The 13210-nt window shown below is 34.3% G+C and overlaps 1 protein-coding gene across 1 annotated transcript; it reads right to left on the bottom strand.

The window, feature by feature from the left end:
- Window positions 1-11696: 11696 nt before the first annotated feature.
- Window positions 11697-12014, bottom strand: LOC146993804 (histone H4-like). Its single transcript, XM_085826405.1, has one exon. It carries the CDS (start codon window positions 12012-12014, stop codon window positions 11697-11699), a length of 318 nt encoding a protein of 105 aa, XP_085682531.1.
- Window positions 12015-13210: the final 1196 nt, after the last annotated feature.

Raw genomic sequence — 13210 nt, 5'->3', positions numbered from 1 at the left:
AACCTTTTCTTTTCTCTTCGTAATGAAGGGAAACTCAGAAACTTTTATGCTCCGAATTTTATAAATTACTAAAATAAATATTCCGTTTTAATGTTAATAAGTTAATGATGATATAATCAAATAAATCATTGTTTTGCAATGTTATTATAGTTTTGAAAATCACTGCCTGAAAATGGTCATTAAATTTAAAAAATAAAGTTATCAGATCTTGTTTAATTTTACCTTATTTATTTCAAAGCATCATGCGCTATCAATCTTATTTAATTTTACGTTATTTGTACGCAAAATTAAGTTTATGAATTTCGTGGCTAGTTTTTACCGTTTCACCAAAGTAAAGATGTTTGTACAAGAAATACGCGAAATGCTGCAGTAAAAAGTGCTTTAGTGAGATATATTAAATCCTATTTGGAAAAAACTGTGACTTTCATAATCTCATCACTATACAACGTATCACATTTAATAATTAAAAAGAGTAATGTGATATAAACGCCATAGTTTTCAGTGTTAAAGTAAACAAGATCGTTCCTACTCTTTCTTGCCGACATGTCGTTGACGCGCGCCCCGCCCATTGGGTTAGTCTATCTCTTATAAGGTCCATGCCACCGAAAGACTTAAACGATGCTGTTAAATGGATTCAAGATGAAATCCTTAACGCTTTCCTAACTTCGATCATCACATGCATTGGTAAAATTAGAGCAGCAGAGAAACCAGCAGAAAAATTACAAACAGGCTTTCAAGCAGCTTTGTTACTTATTTATTTCGTTGAGTCTGAAGATTAGAAAAGATTTAGCACACCCTCTATGATGGACCAATAGGAACACAGGAAATTCAAGCAGCTATTTTCAGAACTCTCTTATAAATTTCTTATAAGGTTTATGCCGACATGTCGGTGACGCGCGCCCCACCCACTGAGTTAATCTATTTCTTATAAGGTCCATGTGTCATGCAACGTGACGTCGACATTGAAGAGCCTTCCGAAAGGGGACTTTAAAAGTTGTTTCCACAACTTATACAGCTGAGCTCGGAAGTTTATTACGGCAGATGGGCATTACTTCGAAACATATTAAAAGGTTACGTTTTTCCCATCATCTGTTCTGGTGTTATTAGAGCAGTCCTGGAAATTAATAGCCACACCTTGTATATATACCTATTGAGGAAGTTTGAAATAATACTGTCAAACCCATATATTTTTCTCATAGAGGTCAAATTCAAATTTTTTTTCAACAGTGAAACCTCAGCACTTCCGAGACTTTTGAATGAAAAGTACACAATTATATGGTTTACTTATTGGGGAGGTCAAGAGTTGCTACTAATGATAGAAAAAATGTGTGTAGCCTATGGACCAGTGACGCTAAAAGGTTCGATTGATTTGCGTTAAAGCATGAAAAAACCCTCTATGATTTAGCTGCTGAATGCCTGTATTTAAGGAAATATCCGAGTATGAGAAATTTCCGTTTCTGCGATCCTTTCCCAAGATAAATATGAAACTTCCTGTATCACTGGAGCACACAAAGAAAATTAATGTTAGTTTTTTTTCTTATAGTGAGGAACGCATCAGCATTTCCAAAGCACTTTGCAGTGAACAACAGCATGAAAAAAAATAAAACAGTGAAAATACTCGTACTACACCTATTTATTCGAAAGTAACCGCCCTACTAAAAATGCCCCATAGAAACCAGTAAAACTTTTTATGGGTACCCATAAGATTATATGGGTTTTTATTGACTTTTACTGGTTTCTGTTGGTCTCTGTGGGTTTTTTTTACTGGTTTCAAAATGGCCCATAGAAACTAGTAAAACTTTCTACTGGTACCTATAGAATTTTTTATGGTCTCTATTGACGTTTACTGGTTTCTATTGATCTCTGTGGGTTTTTCTTACTGGTATCAATTGACACACATGCAACCAACATTCAATGGCAGAACTTTGTACTGGTTTGTATAAGTTTATATTGACTTTTGCTAGTTTTCTTACTGGTATCAATATAATAATAAATCTTCTGTTGTTTATATGGGTTTGTGCTATTTTTTAATCTGACGTTAATATACTTCTTGTAAACAATAAAATTAACAGAATGAAAATATGATCTCTTTAAGACCACCAGAGTAACCTGTAAACGCAGGTGGTCGTTTTAGAGAGGGTTTTTACTAAATATGCTATTTTTTTATTTAATTTTTTTTTCGGAAACGATGACAGTAATCATATACACCACACACAAAGAGGTCACTCCAAGGCGACCAGCCGCAAATAAAAATTCATCTTTGCAAGTTGTCGCCTTAGAGAGGTAATGCTCAATACCAATAGATACTCACGTTCTCAGAGATACGTTTATCTTTTAGAGGTGGTCGTCTTAGGGAGATTGCATCTACGGAATGAATCTCTCTAAGGCGAGCAGACACACTTGCAGAATTTTCTTTGTGAATGGTCGCCTTACAGAGGGAATATTCAATACCAAAGTATACTTATGTTTTCAGAAATACTGGTTTCTTTCAGAGGCGGTCGCCTTAGAGAGGTGGTTTTTGCTACGAGTTGGTTCTCTGAATACACACACATAAGCACTTACATTTCTGATATTACAAATAAACACCGGTATCAACCAACATCTCTTTAACGCGAACAAGTTCATTCACAATCGCAAAACTTTTCTCCCTGTTAACGCTGACTTGAAGAAAAAAATTCCCCCTCCCTCTCCCACTCTCAGAAGTTTCCCAAACAAGCAATATGGCGCCGCCCTAGTTGTTGTTGTGCGATGGTGGTGTTATTTTCTTCGTGGTTGTAGTAATGCAATATATTATTTGCTAGGATTTACTGTATTACAAATTTTACTATGTTTTACTGTTTAGAAATTAGTAATAAATAATAAAATACCAGCACTGACTATGAATATACCACTAAAGCCATGCACGTGTAATCGTGTCTAATGTTTGAGAGAACGTTGCTGATAACTGACTAGTTGTAAAATGGAGTTTCTGAGCGTGAAATTGATTTCCCATCTTTACTTTTATCCTGAAAAACAATGTGCTTAAAGACTGAAAAGTGATAATTTCAGGCTTGATAATTTGTTTCAATGTGAAGATGCAGAAATGTAGTTTTTGCATTCTACTGAAACTGTATTTTGGAAAATTTATTTTTTTTTTATTACAGTTTAGAAATACTTTTTTAAAGCTTGTTCATGTAGATGCTTTATCATTTGAATATTATGTACTAATAAATTTGAGCATACCTTACTTAAAAATGACCTTGCATGATTCAATTTTGAATTTTTCGACTAATGTGATGTGGCCGAGCAAAAAGAATGTTTAATTATGTTTTAAAAAATGTACTAATTATATTTCGCGAGCAAAAAAGTAAGTTTTATTAATGAAATAAACATTGAAGTATTTAATATGTTTATTACTTATTGAATGGGGTAGACAAGACATACAAGCTTAAGGAATCTTTTTTCCACTACTAAAATTATGTGAAAATTTAGATGATCATAGTAGCTTACATTGTTTTTTCTTTTTGGTCTATTTTTCTTTACAAGTATGAGACTAGAACCACATTTTTACATTAAATATTTTGTGCTATTTTGTTAAAACACATATAATCATTTTTATGCATACTTTAATTTTCATTATTATTAGTTTGATGAAGAAAATTTCAAATGTGTTTTTCATAAATTGCTTTTGAAATAGAAATAAATTTGTGAATAAGATTTATGTAATATTAAATGTACTAGTCTTGGGAGTATAAAACGTGAATTATTTATTTGAAAAAAATTACATTTAGTTGAAACCTCATATAGTGGTTATTTTCTTAAATGACCACCTCTGATAATGGCACATTTGTCAGGACAATAATTAAATAACAGGACTTAAAAATCATTCATAGTTTTGTCAGGCTACAGGAAACTGGCATTATCTTGAATTGTGGAGTTGATTGTTTTTGGAACGTTTTGCTGTATAATCAATTGACTTCGGTGTAGTAATTTTTACGTGGGTATGAATTTTGCAGAAGTAATTGAAAGTTTTTACGAGACATTTAAAACCAAAGCTTTTCGGATCATGAGTCTTATAACGGCACTGTTATAGCATTGCTTTCAAATATAGTTAGAGTAATATTTAAACATTATTTTCGGAATCACTTCCACAGGGAATCCGGTTGTTCTCTGCGGATGAAAACTCATATAAATAAATCTTCTGTACAGCCTTATACAAATGTAGTTAAAATTACTGTTATTACAACTAAGCGAATATAGCCACATTTGTTTACAAAAAGTTATTATTGCTAAATACTGCACTATATCAATTTCATTTAGCATTGTAATTTCAGAAAATGCTCAGCATGAGGTATTTTTATATTATATAATCTACTGTCAAAAACAATAGCTACCTTTTCAGTACTTTAAATTTTACTATTGAGAATTTTTATGGTTCAAAATAATATTTCTATACATTATTTCAAGTATTCTTTCTACAATAGAAATCTAAATAACTTGCACCTAAAACACTGACTCAAATTTATTCCAATAATGCATCGCTTTAATTAAATTTATGCTCCCTTGAGATGATATATGAAAAACCTTGTGTAATAATAAATTATTAATATATATAGGTAAATAGTATTTTTATATTTTTTTTCGGGTAAAGTGCAGAATCGCCCACTTATTTATTTGGCACTTTGTACAAAAGTAAAAGGAATTGGATTTTTGTCAATTTTCTTTTGACTTTTAAAGTGAAAATAGGTTGATGTGTACATGAATAAAGTCAAAGGAGTGCACAATAGCATTTTTGTGCAATTCTGAGATGTTTTTTTAAGTGAAAATAGGTCGATGTGTACGTGGATACCGAGTATGTGCAATTCTTAAAAACACGCCAAGCAGTGGGCGATTCTACACTTTCCCCATTTTTCTATAGGAATTTAGTTTCATTAAATTAGTTATTTAGTATAATTATGTGTATATGAGTATATTCATACTTATTCACATAGATGGAATTTTTACAGTACGAAAGTTTATCTTTTTTACATCAAGAACAACATATACTATAAATACTCATTATGTTATAGATTTTATTTATATAAAATCTGTGGGAGATTATATAGCACTAAAAGTGAGATACGGAATAAAACATTATACGCTATGAGAGATTTCCTTAATTCCCGAACTGTGCGTCGAGAATTGGTATTTGTTGAAAGTTGTAAATTTTTTAAAATTCATTTTGTTACAATATAATTTATTGTATTTTGGGTACTATTAAGTTTATTATATGTTATCTTCATGTTTCGTTTATCTTTTGAGAGATACAGGTAACATTCAAAGTATTGTAATAAGGGGTCGACACAGTGTTTGTATATTATTATTTCTTCACTACATTATATTCTTAGATTCATCCTTTCTTCCACGCAAAACATCTATGTGTATGCATGTCATAATAAGCTGCAGGGTGTTACTATCATCGGTAAGCGAGCTTTAAGGGGGTGGCAAGTATGCTAAATTTGAACTCTATGTTAAGTTTCTAATTTGCAAGTCCCGTATTCTTTTTGCTTGCTTGTTAATAATGTTTCTCTTCCTGAAAATTTGAGTTTCTTCTAGTTTTGTTTTTTAATTTGGTTTAGTGCATTGTAGGTAACTTAAAATTTAAGCAGATGCTAGAAAGTACCATCCTTTGGCAATACATTTCTCATTAGGTATCAAATTGTTAAACAAGCTGATGTGATTAAATACAATTGTTTAATTTCCCAATTAAAGAACTGAAATACAAATATATGCAGTGAGGTACAGTACCATATGTATATATTTATAATGAAATCAATAATATATATACAGTCAAAGTAATGATTCGCAACCATCAAATGAAATGATTTATATATATATATGTAATAGATTCTGTAGTCGAATACAAGCAGCTGAATCCATAATGAATAGCAAGAATTTTGATGGCTTAGAGATGTTGAAACTCCAATTCACAATGAATAAGAAATTTGGCAGTCGAGGTAGATTTAATTCAACTTTTCTTTCAGCAAATATGTTGCAGCCACAAACAAGTTGACACATTATTTATGCCTATTCCAAAAATTAACATTTTTGATAAATGTGTAGTAAGAAACAAGGAGCAGACAGACTGCAATTCAGCTAATACAAAGCGTAAAAAGCAAATGCGTTACGTTAAGGGTGAAATCTTAATTCAGACCGAGTTAATTTTGGTTCTCGATGCATTTTTACTCGTCTTTGATAGTTAATACTGCTGTAAAAGTACTATTGGCTGTTTGAGTTTTAGTTTCTTTTACAACATCAAATTATGTAAGAGTCATATGACATGAATTAATCTCCAAATGATGCAGTGCAGAAAGATTACTGTTTTTAGAATAGAGAAGGAAAATTAATTTTACGCTGCTAATTTAATCTTTTGCATATTCCTTATTTTTCTTACATATATGTATGTACATATATCATTCGATGGTTATGAATCATGACTTTGGTTATTATCTTTCTATTCATTTTATTTTCAGAATTTTATAAAGGTAGTTTAAAATTTTGTAAAGAGAATTTATACAAATATTTTGTAATATGTTTATAGATATTGACATGCATTAAGAAGGACGGGCTCGTAGGCCTCTAGATATTTTAAAATTTTTATTTATTCGCATTGAGTTTTATTTAAAATTACTTTACATGCTTTCTCTGCAATTTAGTTCTGTACATTTCATCAGTGCTAATTATGTACTTCTGCTGGTTTATGTTTTTATGGAAATTTGATTTACAGTTCTATTTTCGTGTATTGTTTTTTATAGGGATTCTGTATATGGATACCCTTTTCTATGTACGATTCTATGTATGGATACTCCACTATGGTATAATGCTGTTGGTTCTGTTTATGGGTTTTGTGCAGTGATTTTTCCAAGAGGTACCTTTATTGGTCTGTGGATTTTTGTGTAGTGGTTTTTACAGGATTTGGCGTATGGGTGCCTGTATAGGTGTACATGCTTTTGTTTACTGGTTTTTACAAGGCATAGACCTACGGAATATCCATTTTTTTAATGGAAATTTGGCCAATGGATGGATATGCATTTAAAGTTTTGATTTTTGGCTATGGGTTTTTACTGGGATTTTGTTTATAGTGCCTACAGTTCTACAGAGATTTGGCCTACTCGTAACCGTACAGTCGTACGGGTTTCTGTTTACATGTTTTTTACGGGTATTTCGCCTACAGGTACCTATACAGCTGTGCAGGTTTCTTTCTATGGGTTTTTACGGGTATTCAGCCTATGGGTACCCGTACAAACGTACAGGTTTCTTTTTATGGGTTTTTATGGGTATTTGGCCTACGGGTACCCGTACAACCGTACGGGTTTCTTTCTATGGGTTTTTACGGGGATTTGGCCTACGGGTACCCGTACAGTTGTACGGGTTTCTGTCTGTGGGTTTTTACGGGGATTTGGCCTACGGGTACCCACAGAGCTGTACGGGTACCCGTAGGCCAATTCCCTGTAAAAAAATTTTATGGGTTTCTACGGGGCATTTTTAGCAGGGTATATATAAAATAAAATGAACAAAGATTTGGAACAATGTACCTGTGTTTCTATCGCAAAACATTTCCTGTTTTAATATCACAATATCTTTGAGTTAAAGATTATATATTAAAGCAAATTTATAAAACTAAATTCAAAAATAAGGAATTAAATTATTTTTAGGGAAAACACTAAGCAAATAAAAAATTTTGAATTTCATAAATAAATGAAAGTTACATGCTTTATTTTTTGGCATAAAATAGACAATATTTCCAAAACAAATTTCTGGACAATTAGTCATGTTAATATTGCCTTTCTTTTTCCATTAAAAGCTATTTCCTGTTTAATAACAGTATGCTTTAAGATAAATATTAAAACGTTTGAGTAAAAATAATATAACTATAAAAAGGTGAGACACATGCAAGCAGGAGTGACACAAACAGTAAGAAACAGACTAGTGCAAAATTTTTTCAATTTATTGATTTGGTATTCTATGTCATTAACAGTACCAAAATATAATATTTTTGCAAAAATCCACGTAAAGATTTAGCTCACACGTTAAAATTTATAGAAAAATTTTAGCCTCATATATGAATGCCCTTTTTTTCATATTCGTGGAAAAGGAAAACAAAGTGAAATGCTAAAAATGCGGTAAATATTTTGAATTAATAAACTTCATTTTCAATCTTTTTAGACTTTGTATAAGATCCGTAAAATTGACGAATGAAATATACCATAAAGGCAGTGGTTTCTTTCAGAACATTCGGATTCGTAAAATATGCGTAAAATTGACGAATAAAATATACCATTATGGCGGTAGTTTTTTTAGTACATTCGGATTCGTATAATTTTCGAAAAAATAACGTGTGGAAAATAACGATAAAGAGTCAACAGTAACTTTAGCCCTTTTTCATTCGTATAAATTTCGTAAAAGTAACGTGCAAAAAATACCATACCCTTACTTCACCAAAATATATATATTATACGTATATTTTTGGAGACGTGCTGCCTGGGAATATCCCGGCATAATCGACGATGATGATGATGATGAATTTCGGAGAGGTCATTCATCATTCGAGGGGTGGAAGCCGAGGGAGTGGGTTCGTCGTCGAGATTGTGCCTGCCTCCGATCCTGTTGCTGCGTGTACGCCCTGTCTGATTCAGCGTGGGTTGCAGGGTGCGACCACGTGCAAAAACTATCCTCCTGCATCAGCATTTTTAAATGCTAATCGAAGGTTTGTATTGTTTTATAAAAGCCTTGAAGCTTTTATTATTTAATTATTTTGATTTATTTTATAATTTTATGAATTTTTTCCGCTTTTTCTTGCGAATTACGCTTAATTGCTGGCACGTGTGATACCTCACCATTTTGCTTCTGCGTGTAGCGGCGCTTATTTGCGTTAATTAATTAAGTAATTTAATTTAAGTTTCTTATTTAATTTATTTTATTGCGTGCGCGTAATTAATTTGACTTTGGTCGTTGTGTCTGCTTAGTGTTACCCCCAAGCACACGCTGTCAGGGGCCTAGTAGACTTTCAGCCGCTCATCCGTCTGCCGGAACACCGTCGAGTGGGCCCGTTCCGGGGCGCGGGACTCTGGATAGCTGATTTGGGTGCTGGATTTCTTTAATTTTGGACTGCGAAAATGGATACGGTACTGGATACCGTGAGGATTCAAGTTAAAGAACTCGAATTTATCCGAAAACAAAATGGCTCATTTACTGACACAGAAGGTAAGTTGCACAACTTCTTATTCATTATGCTAGATATGCTAGTTGCGGTTAACTCACAGTTAGCACAACAGGATTCAAACAAGACATCGGATAACTTTAAACAAAATGTTGAAAATGATAGGGAGAGAAGTCCGATTAAATTACACGGTAATCAATTAAATGAAATATCTCTGGATCAACCAACAAGTTCTGAAGATAACCGGCCAAAGACAAAAGTTGATCAGACTATCAGAAAACGTACACAAAGACCGAATCTTAAGGAAATAAAACTTAGTTGTCCATTTCAAAATACACCACAAAGGCCACACCTCCAGGATAGCATTCCAAATAAACAAGATACGTCTGTAGCAAACAGTAATAACACACACAATCAGAATAATGAAAACATGGACACTACTTCACCAGACAATGAAAACTCCACTGCGACTAATTCCAATAATCAAACACAAAACAATAGAAATTCCAGAATTCCTCCGATTACACTTAAGGAAAACAAACTGAGCTGGAGCGAAATTAGCATGATCTTCCTTCAAAGTAAAATTAAATTTCACGGAGAACGCATACCCACGAATAGTATTAAAGTTATTACTGAATCACCAGATGACTACCGGGCTGTTGTTCAAATATTAAAGGAAAAACAGGTAGAACATCATTCTGATATCCTCCCAGAGGATCGTTACTTAAAAGTCGTCCTTAGGGGACTCACCGAAAACACCCTGACCGAGGATATTAAATCTGAATTAGAACAATTTAATTATCAGATCAAAGCTATCAAACAGATGACTAGACGCCGTAGTGGAGAAATCACCAAACTCCCATTATTCTTAATATCTCTTCCTAAGAACGAAAAGTCGAAGGAGATCTACAACGAAAGTTTTTTATGTCACATGAAGATTAAATTCAAAGAATAATTAGTCAGACAAGGACCCTTGCAAAGTTTTCGTTGTCAGGGGTTTAATCACACTCAAGCGGGTTGCAATTATGCACCCAAATGTGTCAGATGCGGTAAAGAACACTTTGTTAAGGACTACCCAGATAAGAATAACAGCGAAAAGTCCTTATTCTGTGTAAACTGCGAGGGTTCTCACACTTCCAGTTTCAGGTGGTGGGAGAAATTTCCCAAAAGAAAGTCCGACCAACCTAACAACTACCCCACTAGGGTAATTGAAAATAAATCGTATTCGCAGGCACTTTCCTCAGGCCTATACTCAGATATTCTAAGTGAAGCAAAACAAGTCTTCACAGACCTCGCGGAACTCCTTTCCGTCATCAAAAATGCTGGGTTTCAAATATCACAGCAAGTCAGAGAGATTAAGCAAATTAAGCAAGAGCTAAAAACCTCCTCTACTGTTGATAATGGGTCAAGTTAGACCTACAAATGCTCCCATCACTATTATGACTTGGAATGCAAGAGGCATTCACTACAATATCACGGAACTTTCAACTTTTCGTACGAGTCATGACATAGACGTGGCTTTGATTACTGAAACCTTCGCTACGCCAAGTACTAACATGAGGATTCCGACTTATAACTGCTACAGATGCGACCGTCTAAGTCACCGAGGTGGGGGTCGCAATTTATGTCCGTAACCCTCTGCAATCCTGTATGATAAATGACGAGCGCTATAATGAGCATGAGCTAGTAACTGTGTCTGTCCTCCTTCCTCACTATGGAAATGTTTATTTCAATTCAGTGTACAACCCGCCAAAAAATATCCTTGATATCAATTACCTGGCCAAACATTTGGAAACCAATAAGCAAGTCATATTTGCGGGAGACTTAAATGCCAAAAGTCAGGAATGGAGTTGTATCAGGACGAACAAGAATGGAATTAAATTATCTGAGTTTATTAAAAATTACCCTGTCTATTTTCGTGTTTCTAGTGACTACACATATCTACCGCGAAATCCAAATACTGGTGACATTCTGGATATTTTCCTCTCTACCATCACTTTCTCATTCGATCTAGAAGTAATTCAAGAACTGGATTCCGATCACTGCCTGCTCATTGCGACCCTAGATACGAACAAGGATGTCCTGGATGAGCAGAACAACAAGCCTAATTGGAAGGTCTTTCATGAAATTCTCACTGAATGTCACAATAATAATCCTAGACTACGCACACCGGATGACAATGAACTTGCTGCCAATCAGCTTACTTTAGGTATTCAAAATGCCTATAAAACGGCTTCCAGGAAAATCCCTCGAAGTCAGGTTACTGATAAGTTACCTAATCGGATCAAAAATCTCATGAAAGATAGAAATAACTTAGGTTTCATCTTACCTTTGATCCGAATACTAAGAAAAAGATGAATAGACTTAGCATAGAGATTAAAAAAACAGCAAAGAACATTGGGATCAGAAGAACCACGGGTAAAGCTAATTTTAGAATAAATGCATAACTTTTTGAAAAATTTGTATGGCCCTGAAAAGGGCTTTTTGGGGGGGCGAGGTAAGGGCAAGGTAATGAGATTTAACCAAAAAATCCATACAGAGTACGTCCCTGTCTCTTCAATGCATAAACGACATCCATAGCAATGACAGTTTTCCTCTTGCCATACTCAGTGTAGGTAACAGCGTCTTGAATAACATTTTCCAAGAAAACTTTAAGTACTCCTCGGGTCTCCTCATAGATGAGGCCAGAAATACGCTTTACTCCACCTCGTCTTGCCAAACGCCCGATTGCTGGCTTGGTGATATCCTGGATATTACTATTACCTCTCAGGACCTTGCGATGCCTTTTGGCACCCTCTCTACCAAGACCTTTGCCTCCTTTAACACGACCGGACATTTCTGTAGCTACCCAATAGTGGACGGAAGATCAACAGAATATGAAAAGACCTCCAGTGGAACGATGTAGCATCAGGTCACCTGGGTTGACGAGAACAGAATATGAAAAACAATTTTATATCGGTTTTATATGCATAACTTGACAAAAAGTATGAGTTCAACCAATAGGAAGAATACTCATAATCAAGTGATAATAGGTTTCACAATTAAAGCTGCATTAGCTCGAGTGATTGGTTGGAAACGGAAGACGGTAAAATTGTATACAAAGGCAGCGATAAATTTTTCATTTCATTCATTTCTTTCAAAACTGACAACCACTTTTTGCGGCAAATAAACGGTGAATACCTGAAACTACTTCCCAGCACCACAGATGACCACAGGCAACTTACACTGGATTTACAAAAGCACAACATCGAACATTACATCATCACACCTCGACATAAAAGATCCATCAAAATAGTTATACGAGGACTACCCATCACAACCAGCAAAGAAGAAATTATAGAATAACTCATACAACTCGGATATTCTGTCTTCAAAGTAGTACAACTTACACGTTTTCGCACAAAACAACCTATGCCATTATTTCAAGTACAGCTTAACCAAACAGAAAACATATACAACGAAACTCACCTAGGCCTCTTCATGATCACAGTAGAAAAATACATAAACAAAAGCATAGTTCAACAATGTCACAACTGCCAAAGATTCCACCACTTAATCAGACAACTGTTTTTTTGCACCCAGGTGCGTCAAATGTGCACAAAATCATAAGACCACAGATTGCCCCACACGACACACTGATAACCCCACATGTGCAAATTTTCAGCAAAACCACGCAGCTTCATATCGAGGGTGTGAAAAATTCACAAAAACCAAACCACGCATAAACATGAACGAACCACATTTTACCACCACACAAAATTCTATCATCACACCCTCAGCCACAGTTACAGAAACAAAAACATATGCTCAAGCAACCTCAAAAACACCAAAATCATATGAAACAAATAATAGCAATAGCAACTCCATCAATAGCAATTTCTGAGATTTCTTCTCTACACTTAAAGATATTTACACGGTATTTGGTAATGGCAGCCTATCCAAATTCCTAAATTCACTAAAAACCAACATGCAGGCAATTCGCAACGCAGATACTCCAATGGAGAAATTATTTATCCTCTTCAACATATGCGA

This window comes from Stegodyphus dumicola, chromosome 11 (assembly GCF_044657685.1).
Source record: "Stegodyphus dumicola isolate Sdum_Otavi_A_Nest chromosome 11, ASM4465768v1".
In the NCBI taxonomy this organism is placed as follows: Eukaryota; Metazoa; Arthropoda; class Arachnida; order Araneae; family Eresidae; genus Stegodyphus; species Stegodyphus dumicola.
Note: the sequence above shows the minus strand (reverse complement) of the source record. Positions and strands in the feature narration are given on the sequence as shown.